Below are 15,844 nucleotides of genomic sequence, written 5' to 3' on the forward strand. Positions count from 1 at the left end.
AAGTTAAAAGCAAAAAAAGTCATATTTCTTGGTCTTAACTAAGGATCATCTTTAAAAAAAGGAAAAGAAAAAGAGTCGCTCAGGCTTCCCCCCCCCCGAAAAGTTGCACAGTAACATTAAATTCACAACATTTGTGTTTGGGAATTGTCCTATAATTCATAGCGAGTAACTGAAAAGAGAAGCCATGATACGTCATGATTTATTGAGCATAAACACTGATCCTTTGCCAGAAAAAAAAAAAAGTTACCCTTAGACTGGAGGAAATGAGAATAACCATGACTACAGCAGGAATAACCTCCTAAAAGCAGTTTCTGCATTATGTCTACAGAGCAATTCTTCTGTAGTTTCAGAACTGCAGCAGAAAAATCTGAGGACAAGCTGCAGAGGGTTAAAACACACGAGAAACATTTAAACCTTGTGCATTTTTCTAATAGCAGATGAGGCAGAAATGGACAAAAAGCCTTCAGGGCTAAAAAAAAACCCAAACTATTCTATACATTTAAAAATAGATTTATTTTGTCTGAAGGGGATAAGTTGGGGAAAAAAAAAAAAGCTTTTGGAGAACATTAGCAGGATGTCAATCTCACTTGCTGACTGCTCCCTGGAGCCATGAGAAGGGGCTGTCATCTCCACACTGCCACCTGAGCAGGACAGGGGAGGTGTTGGGAGAAGGAACATCCTTCCACCATCCCTGGGGCCCACAGCCCTAACGCTGGCTTCAGGCCAGATCCGATTTTGCAACTTGTACGTTCGCATTAGGAGTGAGATATTTTTAAAATTACTCTTACACGGACCGTTTTCTAGCTTTTTTCCCTCTTTCTGTAGAATGGAAATAAAACAAAGCAAGAGTTACTAAGGTTTCTCAGCTTTTACAGCTTCTTAAAAAGTCTATTAAAAAAATGTATCTTTAACTGCAAATTTGGAAACATTTTCAGTTATTCAGAACCAAGACAGGCTGAAGTACTTCAAAACTTTTTCTTGTCTGTTAGAAGGAAGGGGGAAAAAAACATACAATAAATTACAGAAAAGCATAATCCTTAACTAAATTTCCTGTTCTGTGTCTCAGCATTAACAGCGTGCCTGAATTCCCCCCCCCCCCCTTTTTTTTTTCTTTTTTAACATCACAGCCAATCCCTACCCACCCATTTAACAAAAACCTAATCCAAAACTACTGGAGATTTCAAGCATGTTTGAGTTTGAAATATCAGCTGAATTCATAACTCATTCCCAGGAAAAATCTGGCTCCTACACCCCTTAAAACAAAGATTAAACATATTTCAGCTGAAAAACTGCTCCTCTCACACAACAGCCGCTTATGCTGAACACCACCAGTATCAAGAATTAACTGTGGATTGCTATATTCAACCTTTTCAAACAAATTTGATGTCGTGACCACTTTTAGTTGGTTTTTAAGTTAGTTCATGGCTTTTCAAGTATCTTGGAGGAGCAGCAGCAAGAAGGACAAAAGCAGTCAGCACAATTGCACAATACAAAGAACATTTTAAAGTTTTTATCGAATCGATGGGTTCGCTGGAGAGAAAATTTACGGATGAGAAACTTGAGACTGTTGTGAGCAACTTTCACTTTCAGAAATACTGTTTAAAATGAAAACATGGTTGTGTTGCACAATGGGCTATTTGTTCTGGTATTTTAATAAAGGGCCTTTTAGCAGAATGAAGCAGAAGCAAGCAGATGATAACAGGGGACTCTTACACGTGACAGCAGTAAGATCTGTATGGCTGGAGCTAACGCCGAGGGATGGAGCAGAGTCGTCCGAAGCAAACTGCCTATCGCACAAGGCCACCAACACCAGGTGCTTCCAGCTGGTACCCAAAAGCAAGGTCTGGTTCTTCCAGTTCTCTGTACTCTGTAAATTCCACCGATTTATTTTTAAATACAAACTAAGTGGGTAAATCTAAGACAAATTAACTCTTACAAAAAAAGGTCTCTCCAGCTTTGCTGGTTTGTCCTTATTGCTGCGATGGTCAGACCACACAGCAGGAGTGAACTGGATTTACATTTTCTTTTAGTTTTGTGCCCTTCCTAATTTAATTTATTCTGACATTCTGCACACCAAGCTAGCAAACCCGCAAGAGAGAACGATAATACATCACATTACCTGGCAACAGGTGAGAAGAACTAACCAACACATACTGTCCAAAAAAGTCAGAGATGGTACAACTGGGAAACTCTGAAACTCGCTATATGCACAGGATCCCACTGAAAGATTTCTGGTCTGTGGGTAAACCGATTAAATAATTTGAGTGATATTTGAGCAATTATAGAGAGCTTTCTACCTCAAAGTTCAACTATTAGACCTTTGCAACTCAATTCCTTGGACTTCTCATACACCCAAGCAAGCTGGCACCATAGCCACAGCAGGTACTTACTTCAAACCATATCCACTATAAAGTTGGTAGAGATGCAGCATCTTAGAAAACCCTTTTTCCTCTCACTCTACCCTCCCCATGCAAGAATCCCCAAACAATTAAACTTTTACTCTGCTTTTTATGCAGCCATCATTTTTGGGTCATCCACCCACAGCCTTCCTACAGCACAGCAGGATTGCCATCCCTCTCGCCAGCTTCACTGCTACCCACAGCGTTCAGAAGAGCAGCTAGCAAACTCTTGTGAGTTCAGAGCTGCATTGGAATCTACAAACCCAAAACGACTAAACTATCCCATCTTTCCAACCCGAGCTAATCTTCACAGCCAAAAGAGCAAGGAGGTGATTTTTTTTAAGGGACAGCTCGAGTTCTGCTGTTCACCACCTCCTTCCGAAGACGTCAAAGAAATCTTCCCCCAGCCGCTGGCGAGTAGACAAGCGGCTACTTCAAGCCCTACACAAAACAGACCATTCTAAGGGCAGTTACTTAGGGACTGGCACTCGGCCAGCCCCACGGCTCCACAGACTAACCGCTGCGCTAACGGGACAACTTCTGGCAGGGACAGCCACGATTCCCTGTCACCAACAGCGACAACTTCTAATGCCTTACTGGCAGGGGAGGAAGCGGAGAACAGCAGTTACCAGCAATAAAAAAAAATCGGTGTTTTCCAAAGGGGAGAGTGTCTAGTTCCTCTGGAGCTAAGTTCAGGGACAAGCAGCAGGGCCACAGGTCCAGGAGCCCGGCACTCGCCTTGTTACACTAACAAGCTTCAGGGCATGACAACCTCCCAGCGCACGAGGTAGGGCAGAGCAGTTATCTCCATTTCGCAGATAAGGAAATAAGGCAGGAAGGCAGAAGTTGGGCCGGCCACAGGGGAAGTGCGATGAGCAGAGGACAAACCTACATCTCCCGAGTCACACACTCCTCTCCCGGCCACTGAATTATTCTTCTTGCCTGTTTGAACCAAGAGAAGTCAGTCTCCTGGTGTGCTGCCATTCCCCTACCTTCAGAGAGGGGATAATGCCTTCCTAGGATAACTCTCGATGTCAAAAAGCATTAATTACCTTAAGTAATACCAGTTAAATACTATATCCAGGGATAAGATGGATACAGAAGAAAAACTGGTGGGTACGTTGAAATGTGCCTCCTGTGTAAATCATTAAAATCCACAACAATACTCCAGCCACACAAAAGAGCTATTTCCATTTGTTTCACAGCTACAGATGGCAGAAGAAAACCTCTCAGACAATAAGCTCTATTTAAACATATTGATCCAGCTTTTTTGGTGCTTTTTCCCCCATACTGGCTATAACCAGAATATGATAAATGGTGCTACATAGTCACAGAGCTCCCATGCATTTGCTTTATGATCATGCAGCTGACTTGGAACCCAAACTAGCAGTGATCAGCTCATCTGCCTGCCCACAACGGGATGTCCCACACAGGAGAAAGATGATAAAGGCGAGCAAAACCTCCAAAGGATGAAGGTCTGACTTCAGTACTACGTGCTTGAGAAGCAAGTATGTTAAGAAAACCAAGCAATTACCTAAAAGGCCTCAAGTTTACTTACAGACTCAAGACTAAATATCAAGTTACTGACTTCTGTGGTCTACCACAAGCCAGCTTTTCTCCTGGTAGTAATCACCGCAGTTTTACTTGTCCGGGTCAGTTTTACAAGAAGCCCACAGCTATAAAAAAACCTGAAAGTTGTCAGTTTTCCCCAAAAAAACCCCAAACCCATTAAAGATAATTCAGCACCTTAAAAGCCACAATAACTTATTGCCTCATTTACAAGCAGTAACAGAGAACACATCTTGGAGCAGAATGCAGCTCTAGCACAGTCCATATGGCTTTTTTTTAAGGCCACACCTGATGGTGATGGCCCAGTACAGAGGTAAATCCCATTCACCTGTTCCAGCACTGTAGAAGAAAATGAGCTGCAGAGGGGATCAGGTACCCAACTCCAGCTCCCAAACCAGGCACCGTGACACCTTCCAGTCCCTGCTTATCTACACACACACGCTTCCCTTCCTTAACCTCCTAAAGGACACCCGCCAGTATATGGCTTATCATTCCACACTTCTATTTGGAAATGAGGAGAAGGAGGAGACAGATTTCTCTTTGTCTGCAGCACCCACTTACCTCCTCTACTCCACTCTACCGCAATAATACAGAAAATCCAGATACTGCAGTTACCCCTCCTTTATACAACCTGTGCGCTACCATTCACTAATGCCTCCAAAGTACTGCCCAGAACGGGCAGGCTACCATTACTATCCTTCACCAGCCATCAGCTCCTCCAGCTCCCTTCTCTCTGCAACCTCTCTATACCAACCCACCGTTAACTCACGCACAGAAAAAAAGCAAGTAGATTATACAATATTGGACCTTCTGACAAGCTTTCCAGCCTCCTTTTACACCCCAAAAGAGGGTCTAGACCCGTTCCCCATTAAGTCACCCAACTTCCAAAGCGAGCTGGCGCTGTGTTTCTCATCGATTACGATTGTCCCCTCTCGCCTCATCCACCCCAAAGCCCGAGACGCCCCTCGCCATCCCAGCTGCAGCCCCACACCCCGCTGCCCCCCACCTCCATCACAACAGCCCCTTCCACCCAACACCCCCCCGTTGCAGCTCACCCAAAGACCTTGGGGCCCCCCACCACAATCCAGCGCAGCCCTTCTCTGCATCCACCCAAAAACACACCCCCAGATCACCTCCTTGCGCTGGTCCTCATGTGGAAATTATAGCCCTTGGACCCACCAGCGCCCTGCGATCCCTGTCAGATAGCCTCTCAGCTGCTCATCCCTGTCCTTTACCCCTCTACCACAAGCTCCAGCACCCTCAGCACCCTCCTTGCCCCCCCGGGGCCTCTTAACCCCCACCCCAGCCCCCCCCCCGACCTGCCTAGGGGTTCCCCTTCTCCCAGCCCTGTACCCCAGGACCCCAGCCCCCTCCAAACCTCCTCACTCCAGCCCAACTCACCCCTCGCACCCCACGGGATTCCCAGCACCCCCAGAACCTCAGGACCCCTCCACCTCCGGGCCCAGCACCCTTCCCGGCCCCCAGCATCCCCCCCCCTCCACCAGACCCAAACCCTCAGGGCCCCAGCACCCCCACAGCCCCCTCACCCTACCACCTCCGACCCCAGCCCCCCCTTTGGCCCCCTCACCCCCAAGTCCTTCACCTCCAGCCCCAGGACACCCCGCCCCCTCCCCCCGGCCCCTCACAGCCCTCACCCCCACCACCCCCCTCGGCCCCACCACCCCTCTCGCCCTCCCCAGGTCCCCCTCCCGACCCCCTCACCCCCCCAAGCGCCCCTCTCCCAGCCGCCCCCCTCCCCGCTCCCCGGGCCCCGCCGCCCGGGCCGCAGCGGGCCGTGAGGGGCCCCGGGCAGGGCTGGGGGCTCCGTCAAGGCCACGGCCTAGCTCTAGCCGTACCGGCCCCCTCGCTCCCCCCCCCACACCGCTCCAGTCCCCGCGGCTCGGGCGGCTCCTCACCGGTCTCGGCGGGGCCGGGGCACCGAGGGGCGGAGGAGCGGAGCCGCCGCCTCAGAGACCAGCGCCGCCGCGCAACGCACCCTGCTGCCCAGCCCCGGCCGGGCGCGGGTAGGGCTGGCCCCGCCCCGCCACCCATGATTGGCAGGGCCACCCGCCAATGAGCGCTGGCGCCGTAGGGAGCGCGGGGAGGAGGGGAGGGGGTGAGGGTGGGCAGCCCGGCGGGGGAGGCGGGTCTGGGTCCAGCCGCCAGGTTCGGTTGAGACGGCGGCGGGGAGGGGAGGGCGGTGAAGGGGCGGGGCCGGTTGCAGAGCGGCGGGGGTAGCGGCCAGTCAGTGAGCGGGGCGGGGGAAGGGGGGATATGGGGCGGTCGCATGTAAATAAAATGTTAATATTAATGAGCGCGCCGCCGCCGCCGCCGCCGCCGCCGCGGGGAGGGGGCGCGCTGCGGCGGCACGTGGCGCCCGGGGCGCGACGCAGCGGGACCCACGCGGGACGGGACCCTCCCCCCCCCCCCGGATCCCCTCGGGATCCCCCGGTCTCCTCCCCCCCCCCTTTTCCTTCGTTCCCCCCCCCGGGCCCCTCGGTGCAGCCTGGCCACGCCCCCGCGAGACCCCGGGGTGCCCCTGAAAAACGGGGGTGCTGGGCTGCCCGCTGTCCCCGCGGCCCCCCCGGGGGGGGGCAAAACACGACGACACGCAGCGGGAGCGATGCTCCACGGGCACCCCCCGGACATGGCGTTATCCCCCACCACGCAGCGCGGCCGGCCGGGTGGGCTGCGACGGGCCCGTGGGGGGGGCACGGCACACAGAGCGCCCCGGTGCTGCCGGGGCAGAGCCCGGTGCGGGGTCTCGTCCCCTGGACGCAGCTCAGGGAACCCACGGGTGGTCTCACCCCTGGCTCCACTCCTGCCACTGCCTCCTGCACCCACCCAGGACCCCCGACGGCTGGTGGCCGCTGGTCCCCGGCCAGCCGGGGAGAGGAATGGCCGCAGGACACGGCTGCCGGGTCCCTCCTGATGAATCTTGCTCTGAGTCACCCATCGCTTTAAACATCCCCTTCCCTTTCCAGCACTGGGGTGGGGGGGGGGGGCAGAGCCTCCAGCCGTCCTGGAAACTCCCTCCATGACCCTGCTGTGGGACTTGGGGCACCCCAACCCCCCAAGCCCCCCCAGACACAGCCTTTCCAGCCCAGGGCCCAGCAGCTGTGGGATGGGGGTGAGAGGGTGGCCCCGTGCCCCTGGGCAGAGCCCCCCACCCCGCTGTCTCCCCCCCCAGTGCTCCAGCCCCAGGTGCAGCAGTCCTGGGGCTGCTCTAGCTTACGCCTGAACGGAACAGGCTCTGCCCAGCCCTGCGTGCTGGGGGGCTGCGGCCTCAGTTTCCCCCCGCCCCGGGACCCTGGCAGAGCCGCTCTCCCACTGCAGAGAGGGGAAAATCCAGGGGGATGAATCAGCAGCGGGCGGGAGTCACACTGGCGGCACCGGGGGAGCAGGAAATCACGCTCGCCGGCCCGGCACGGCTGTGAATTGAGGCTTTGATTCCCCCAGCTGTCGCCGGCATGGGGTGAGCGTGGCCGGCCGGGTCCCAGTGGTGCCTGGCTCCTGACGGCAGCGCCCGTGGGGTAAGAGGGGCCCGGTGTCCCCCACGGGAGTCACCATGAGGGGACAGAGCCACGTCCCTGGGGCAGGAGGGGCCGCAGCCATTGCTCCCCACCAGTGCTTCCCAGCATGTCCCAGTGCTGTGCCGGTCTGAGGCAGGGCCACACCAGGATGCACCAGTTGCAGCTCCAATCCCAGCATGAACTGAGATGGAGAAACGCCGGGTCCGGGCTGTCCCCACCGGCTCACCCTGCCCGGGGGGGACAAGGCACACGCCAGCCCTCGCCGGCAGCTGTGCTGAGATTGGGCTGAAAACCCAATAATCCTGTTAGTGGGAAGAAGGCTGCTTTTTCCCCTAATCCAGTTTGCTCCCATATGCCCTTGCCTGCGGTGTTATAAACTGCTTTAGCCGCAGATGGGGCTGCACCTGGCACATGCCGGGGCGTGGGGGGAACCCCCCGGCTTTGGGATGGCGCCTCAAGGGGTGCAAGGGCCACGAGTGCTGCCGGGAGCCTCCCCCCGCCACCCTCCCTTGGGGGGGACACGAGGGTTGATGTCCCACACGGCCACCAGGTCCCGACGTGACGCATGGTGCCAGGAGCTGGTTTGAGTCCCAAATGCTGGATTTGTAGTTTTGAGCATTTTTACAGTCACAGGCTGCAGCGATGGCTTATCATCAGCTGGGGGAGCGACGGGAAAGGGCTGCGCCGTGGCTCATCCTGCCACTCGCTAATTAACACTCAGGAACGGCTTGTTTAAAACCCTGGGCCCGGGGGAAGCGCCACGCACCCTGCGAGGATCGTCTATCTCGATCCTGTGCCACTGCCTGGCTGGGCTCCCGGCTGCAGATTTCGGGGGGCTCGGGGTGCCCCCAGCCCGGGTGGTCTGACAGCTGCTGGGTGCCAGGCTTGGGCACGGGGGGGCTGCAGTGGCCAGAGCCATCCAGACCCTCCTGGGAGCAAATGGTCTTCTCTGAGGGCAAAAGCATCCCATGGGACATCCTGATGGACATCCTGATGGACATCCCAAGGACCACTGTGAAGGACATCCCTCGGAGCATCCCAAGGGATACACCATGCTGCAGCAGGACCGTGGTACCCCCAAAGAGCCACTCCGTGGTGACTCGATGGGCACGGGTCCCCATCCGCACCAGCCAGGGTGGGGGGACAGTGGAGGGACAGAAGGGGGGGGACAGAGAGGGGGGACAGGAGACCCGGGAATGGGGGGGACAGAGATTTTCTGTCCCCAAGCTGAAGACGTTGCAGAGCTGCTGTAAACACTGGGGGTGTCTCGGTGCGGGAGACTTGAGTTTTGGTGTGACAGTGCCCGGGGGGCTGCCCCCCACCAAATACCTGTGAGTCCCCCCACCTTGCCTGGGCCTCCACAGCCCCGGGGGTCCTGGGGGGGGGGGTCCCAGCAGGGGGGACTGGCACCAAGCGCCCCTGTCCCACCTTCCTGCCTCGGTGCCCACCGAAGGTCCCGGCTGCCCCCAGCCCACGGGAGGGTCGTGGGGACAGGAGGGATGTGGGGACAGAGGCGGTTCCCGTGGCTGGTGCCAGGGAGCCGTGACATCCCTGCGGAGCTGTGACTGTCCCCATGGAACTCCGAGCATCCCCACGGACCTGTGACTATCCCGGCAGAGCCGTGGCCATCCCACGGATCCGTGACTGTCCCCAGGGACCTGTGGCTGTCCCCACGGAGCCACGGCCATCCCCGCAGAGCCGTGACCATCCCCACGGAGCCGTGACGTCCCCACGGAGCTGTGCCCTTGCCAAGGCCCTTGCAGCCTGCGGTGGGCCCGCTCCCCCCACTGTCGTCGTCCCCCCCCCCGCCTGCGCCCGTGTGCCCACGCGGCTCCCGCGCCCAGGGAGCAGATGGTTTCCGTGGCAACAGGCGTGATGACGCACGCACCGCGCTCCCACCCCCTCCCCACGGGAGCGAGGGGCGGGGGGCACCCACCGGCGGTGGGGGGCTGCCGGGGCGCACGGGCACGCCGGCACACGCGCGTGCCCACGGTACAGCACGTGCGCGCGCGGGACGTGCACGTGCGTCGGGCGCTGACGCTCGTACAGGCGTGCGCGGGTTCGCACGCGCACCACGTCCACGCACCTGTGCCCGCGGGGTCACGCATGCATCGACACGCGCACGCGCGTATGCGCCCACGCACGCACCTGCACATGCATGCACGCGCCCACGCACGCATGCACGCGCACGCACGTGCCCCCAACCCTCCTTTTCGGCCCCTTCGGGCCGAGCCGTGGCCCCCCCCGGCGTGGTCCCGAGCCCCCGGCCAGGTGCTGCTCCGCGGGGACGCGGGAGCATTTCTCATCTCTTTATTGAAGGAAGACTATTTCTAGAATAAAGGCTACATCGTAATGTCACCTTGTCCCCTGGGCGCTCGGGTCATGTTGTAAAAAGCCGGGGGGGGGGGGGTGCGGGGAGCTGGGTGCAGTGCGGGGGCCCAGCCTGCCCGGGGACACCCCCTCGGGGACACCCCCTCGGGGACAGCCCCAGGGGCCCCGGTGGAGGGTGAGCAGGGCCGGAGCGAGGGGACAAACCCCGCTGGGATGGGGGGCTGGTGACAGCGCGGGGGCCCCGCTCCGGCCACGGGGGAACAAGCAGGGCTGCACCAGAGCTGGGGGGGTGGGGAGTATCGGGGGTCCCCGGGGTGTGGGGCCAGGCCACCCCGCAGCAGGGATTCTGCGGGAGTGGGGGGGATGCTGACCGCTGGCAGGGCACTGCGGCAGGGAGCGGCAGCGCCCATCACCGTGGCATCGAGGCCCAGTCGGGCTGTGGGGCTCATCCTGCGTGGGAAGCGGGCAGTGGGGTCTGGGGCGGGGGGGGGGCCCGGCTGGCTGCGGGGCCGGGGGTCTCCCACCGGAGCTCACCAGGATTGTGCTGGGTCAGGACCTCCCTCGGACCCGATGCTTTGTGCTTGGGCTGGCGGCTCCGGGCTGCGGCACCGGGATGGGGCTGGGGGCTCGGGGCTGCAGGCGCAGGAGGGGCTGCGGTGCCAGGACGGGGCTGGGGGCTCGGGGGGGCAGCGGGCACTGTGCAGGGGCTGCTCCCGTCCCAGGTCTCTGCCTGCAGGAGCAGAGCGCTATGGCGTGGGGACAGGGGCGCGGGGAGGGCTTGGGACGCGTGTGACTGTCCCCAGGGGTGACGCCGACACCCCCACGTCGCACCGTCCTTCCCACCCACGAGGACCGATGTAGGTTCCCCCACCGGGGAGGGGACGGGGACGGGGACCGGCCGGTGCCACCGGTTGTGCTGCAGAGTGTGCGTGGGGGGGTGTGCGTCCATGTGCTCCCCGGCGGTGCCTGGCCGCGTGTCCCCGGTCCCGTTGAGCCGGGTGCGGGGCGGTTGAACATCCCTCAGCTCGACGGGACGCCCCGTCTTCTTCCCCAGACCTGGGGCGAGCGCAGCCCACGCCGCCGGAGCGCCGCGGCGTCCCCGCACAGTCACAGTGATGGCACAGAGGACGAGGAGACGGTCCCGCTGCGATGCCACGTCCAGCCGTGGGGGAGGAGAGGGGGGGACCGGAGGGGGGGTGTGGGCCAGTCTGGGGCTCTACATGATGCTGCACTTCCCCTTGATTTTGTCTGTCCTCTTCTGCTTGCTGGAGCGCTTCCCGTCGATGGTGAGGCTCACGTTCCTCCTCTTCTCCAGGTTCAGCAGCTCTTGGAAGAGCTCCTTGACATTGTAGTTCATCTTGGCCGAGGTCTCCATGAAGGCGCATTTCCACTCCTTGGCCATGGCCTCCCCCTCCCTGCTCTCCACCTCCCGCTGGGTCTCGTCGCACTTGTTGCCCACCAGCATGATGGGGATGCTCTCCACGCTGCCCTTGATCTGCACGATCTGCTGGTAGATGGGCTTCAGCTCCTCCAGGGACTGCTTGCTGGTGACGGAGAAGACCAGGATGAAGGCATGGCCCTTGGAGATGGAGAGACGCTGCATGGCCGGGAACTGGTGGCTGCCCGTGGTGTCGGTGATCTGCAGGGTGCAGACGCTCTTGTCGCAGCTGATGACCTGGCGGTAGGTGTCCTCGATGGTGGGGATGTAGGTGTCCCGAAAGGTCCCCTTCACGAAGCGCAGCACCAGCGAGCTCTTGCCCACGCCGCCGGCGCCGAACACCACCACGCGGTAGTCGTTGCTCTGCTCCGGCATTTTGCCCCCGAGATGCTGCTGCCGCTGCAAGGGAGAGGGCAGAGGGAGGCGTCACACTGAGAGCGGGCGGCTTTGGGATGGACCCCCCCAGGCACCGGGCTGGGGGGGAGAATGGGGCAGCCCCCCCCAGACCCCTTTAAGATGCAGCCCCCCCTGCTCCAACCAGGCTAATGCAACTGGGGGGTCCCAGCACCGCCCCCCCCATACCCTTGAGATGCCCTTGCCGGCGGCCGGGGCAGGACGACACTCGCCGCCCGCCTGGGGTGCAGCAGCATTTGCTATTTTTACCAGCCGCCCGCTGCGGCCATATGGCCGAGCCACGGCCACCGGCACAGCAGCTGCGGCCGAGGCTGCCGGGCAGCGTGCTGGGGGGGGGGGGGGGGGGGCACGCCGGGCGCCCGTGGGACCCCCAGAGCCCCCGGACAGCATGAGCAGCCCTGCAGGGCAGCCATCAGCCCAGCAAGGAGCCGGTGGCACCTGGAGCCACTGATCGGGGTCTCCCACGCGCGGCTGCTGCGGCTGCTGAGTACGGAGGTGCCATTTCACACACACAGACCTCAGCGCCTGCCACGCTGCCCCATGCCCTGCCACCCTGTGCGACGCTGCGTTGTGCCCTGCCACCCCGCACTGTGCCCTGCCACCTCGTGCCACCCTGCCCTACCCCGTGTTGTGCCGCCCCGTGCCGTGCCGCTCCGTGCCATCCCTCTGCTCCGCTCCCACCCTGGGCAATGCAGCGGGGAGCGGAGAGATGTGGGCACCGGGGGAGAGCGTGGCATGGCTGTGGGCTCATAGCCTGCAGGCTCAGAGACCCCCATGGCTGCCCTCATGCTGCCAAACCTCGGTGCCCGCTCATGGGGGATGCACGAGCCTGGGCAGGGTCCCCGCTTGTGCCCCCCCCGCCCCGAGCAATGCAGCCCCAGGGTGTGAAACGAGAGGGCACAAGGAGCTGCCGATGCTGAGCCCCAGGCTGAGCATCGCCTCCGCCAGGCCCTGCCTCAGTTTCCCTACTGCAGCACAGGAATGGCAGTATCAGCTCTGCCCCATGAGGTGTCCCCGGTGCATGCGGGAGCATCTCAGAGCCTCGTGGCCATTAAACCTGCGGTGGGACGGGGTTTCCGAAGGTGCCCTGCCAACGGCGATGAGCAGGGTGGGAGGGGAGGGAAGGGGGCTACTTTGGGCAGATACTGGAGGGGGTCAGGTCTGTCCCTGGCTGGCTCTGCTCCCGCCACCCTCCACCTCAATTCAGGGACCCACAGGCCTGGAAGTGGGGCGACAGCAAAGCACCTTGGGCAAGCCCCACACTGGTGGCTGCCCCGGGCACCTCTGGGGGAACCAGCCCTTTCCCATGGCTGCTGCATCCCCACCCCACAGCACCAGTGGGTCTGGATCCAGCAAGCAGTCCCAATACCCTGGAACGTCCCCAAACACCCAGGCAGGGGCTAGTGCCTGGAGAGCCAGGCGAGCAAGCAGCTGGGAGCTGGGGAAGAAGCCCATCACCGTGGCCTCGGGCACCCAAGGAGCTTGTCCCATGGGGGGCTCCCCGGGGAACAGGGCAGAAAAACACCCCTTGGATCCCACCATGTCGGAAGCATCACCAGCACACCGGGGCCAGGGATGGAGCAGGGACCGTGGCTGAGCCGGTGCGTGGGAACGTCAAATCTCGGCTGGGGCTGGTGACGGTCCTGCCTGTCCCACCTGCCCACAGTGCAGCTGAAAGCACCTCCAGCCTCATGGCCACGGCGTGGGGCACTGGGGCCGAGGGGCTGGGCTGGATGTACCTTCACGGCTTCTGGTGGATGCTCAAAGGCCCCGTGGCCTGTGCCCAGCAGCACCCCAACCCCAAACAGTCCTCTGTGCCTGCGGGTCCAGACCACGGCCTCCTCTCGGCTCCTGGGGATGGGGCCACCACCCGGCCAGGGACACAGCTCGGGCCTGATCCTGCTGGGGGGCTCTGCACCGCCCCCCCCAGCATCCTCCCACTCGGATCCCCAGCGCCCTGGGAGACAAACAGGCGGTGGGGAGTGTGGGGGTCGGGATGGAGGGCAGGGCAGGGTGGAGATGCAGGGTGGAGATGGAGGGGCAGGAGAAGGGGCAGGAAAGGGGCTGCACGGAGGGGCAGGGGCAGGATGGAGATGGAGGGCAGGAGAAGGGGCAGGATGGAGATAGAGAGGCAGGGACAGGATGGAGGGATGGAGGAGCAGGATGGAGATGGAGAGGCAGGGACAGGATGGAGGGGCAGGATGGAGATGGAGAGGCAGGGACAGGATGGAGGGGCAGGATGGAGATGGAGGGCGTGAGAAGGGGCAGGATGGAGATGGAGAAGCAGGGACAGGATGGAGATGGAGAGGCAGGGACAGGATGGAGATGGTGGGGCAGGATGGAGGTGGAAGGCAGGAGAAGGGGCAGGATGGCGATGGAGGACGGGAGAAGGGGCAGGGAAGGGGCCGGAGGGAGGGGCAGGGGCAGGACGGCGGGCAGAAGGGGGAGGACGGCGGGCAGGGGCAGGGACCGGGGTCCCACTCCGGGGTCCCGGCCCCGCTCCCTGGCCCCGTGCCCTGCCCTTGCCGGGGGCACACCCCCCCCAACCCCGGTCCCCCCCGCCGGTGGCGGCTGCCCCGTCCCCGCTTCCCCCGGCTCCCCGCCGCGCCGGTCGCATTGCGGTGCCCGCCGCCTCACCGTGTCCTGCCCGGGATCCGCCCTTGGCTGCGGGCTGCGCGGCGGCCTCAGCGCATGGCCCGGCCCGGGGCGGTCCCGGCGCGGCGGCTCCGGTCCGCCCGGCGCGGCGGGGCTCGGCTCGGTGCGGTGCGGCGGAGCTCGGGCCCGGCCCGGCGCGGCGGGGCTCGATGCGGCGCGGCGGGGCTGGGCTCGGCACGGCTCGGCTCGGTGCGGTGCGGCCGCCGCAGAGCCGATCCCGCCCCGCCGCCGGCCCCGCCCGCCGCGCCCGCCCCGCCCGGGGCCGCCGGACCCCCAGGTCCAGCCCCGAGCGGCTCCGGGACGGGGCGGCGGCGGTGGAGGGGGACAGGCGGGATGGGGATGCACGGAGAGGGACAGGCGGAGAGGGATGGGGACGGGGACAGATGGACGGGGATGAGGACGGGGACATACGGACAGGGGCACGTGGACAGGGATGGGGACACACGGCCAGGGACACAGAGAGAGGTATGGGGACAGGGACACACGGACAGGGATGGGGACAGGGACACACTGACGGGGATGGGGACACATGGATGGGGATACACGGACAGGGATGAGGACAGGGACATGCAGACAGACAGGGATGGGGACAGGGACACATGGACAGGGATGAGGACAGAGACATGCAGACAGACAGGGATGGGGACAGGAACACACAGGGACAGATGGACAGGGATACAGGGGGATGAAGACACACAGACAGGCATGTGGACATGTGGACATGGACCACACGGGCACAGGTGGGGACACGGACACACATGGAGAGGAACACGGATGCACAGACAGGGATGCACAGCCCAGGGACACATGGACAGGGACAGAGACCCACAGATGGTGACAGGGGGACTGAGGGACACACAGACAGGAGAGATGGACACCGACACTCCAAGCTGGCAGGGCGCAGGCAGTGGCAGGGTGTTGTAAGCCCCCCTGGCAGTTGGGGGTGGCCTGGGCGGCAGGGTCCACTTTTGGGGACAGAGCTGCCAGTGCTGCCACCATGCCAGGCCAGCACAGGACCAGGAAGCCGTGCACGGTGGCACCGCGGGGCCTGTGTCACCAAACTGCAGTGTCCCCTCCCTGGGCACCATGGCAGAGCGGAATCAGGAGCTCCAAACTCCCCCCACGGCCAGGGGCAGAGCTGCTCCTCACAGCAGCACCTGGGCCACAACCCCCCTGTGAGGGGATGTGCTGGGGGTCCTCAGATGGCACTTGGGGAGGAGGGGGGCCATGGGACCCTCAGCCCACTTCCCCAGTGCCAGCTGAGCAGGATTGGGGCCTGAGCAGCTTACGGGTATGGGCTCAAGGGCTGACCGTCCCCAGCGAGGCCTCACCACAGAGGGGCCGGCTCCTGCTCCGAGGGTCCTGCAGCCGAGGCACAGCCCCCCCAAGAGCCCTGCTGCAGGGGAAAATCCAAAAGCCCCGCTGCCGGCACGGGGTACAGGGTGGCTGGAGCTTGAGGTGACCACAGGCCTTGGGAGCCAAAGGTCCCTGCCAAGGTCAGGGTC

The 15,844-nt window shown here is 61.5% G+C and overlaps 1 protein-coding gene and 1 long non-coding RNA gene across 2 annotated transcripts in view; both read right to left on the reverse strand.

The window, feature by feature from the left end:
• LOC138686594 (uncharacterized) overlaps window positions 1–6,003 on the reverse strand; it is a 74,310-nt gene extending 68,307 nt beyond the window's left edge. The window contains exon 1 of the long non-coding RNA XR_011325928.1: window positions 5,885–6,003. This is a non-coding gene — a long non-coding RNA (uncharacterized lncRNA). The remainder of the gene's footprint in view (window positions 1–5,884) is intronic.
• Window positions 6,004–9,796: 3,793 nt separating this feature from the next.
• On the reverse strand, window positions 9,797–14,543 carry DIRAS1 (DIRAS family GTPase 1). The gene is made up of 2 exons (XM_069790546.1): window positions 14,322–14,543; window positions 9,797–11,669 (listed from the first exon to the last, which is right to left on the reverse strand). The coding sequence occupies exon 2, from the start codon at window positions 11,643–11,645 to the stop codon at window positions 11,049–11,051; it is 597 nt and encodes a 198-aa protein (XP_069646647.1). The 5' UTR covers window positions 11,646–11,669; window positions 14,322–14,543; the 3' UTR covers window positions 9,797–11,048.
• Between the last annotated feature and the right edge of the window lie 1,301 nt (window positions 14,544–15,844).

The sequence above is a fragment of the Haliaeetus albicilla genome, chromosome 8 (assembly GCF_947461875.1).
Source record: "Haliaeetus albicilla chromosome 8, bHalAlb1.1, whole genome shotgun sequence".
NCBI classification, from domain to species: Eukaryota; Metazoa; Chordata; class Aves; order Accipitriformes; family Accipitridae; genus Haliaeetus; species Haliaeetus albicilla.

What these genes read in the sequence shown, in the direction of transcription:
- DIRAS1 (XM_069790546.1), bottom strand. Translation starts at nt 11,645, where the DNA reads ATGCCGGAGCAGAGCAACGACTACCGCGTGGTGGTGTTCGGCGCCGGC.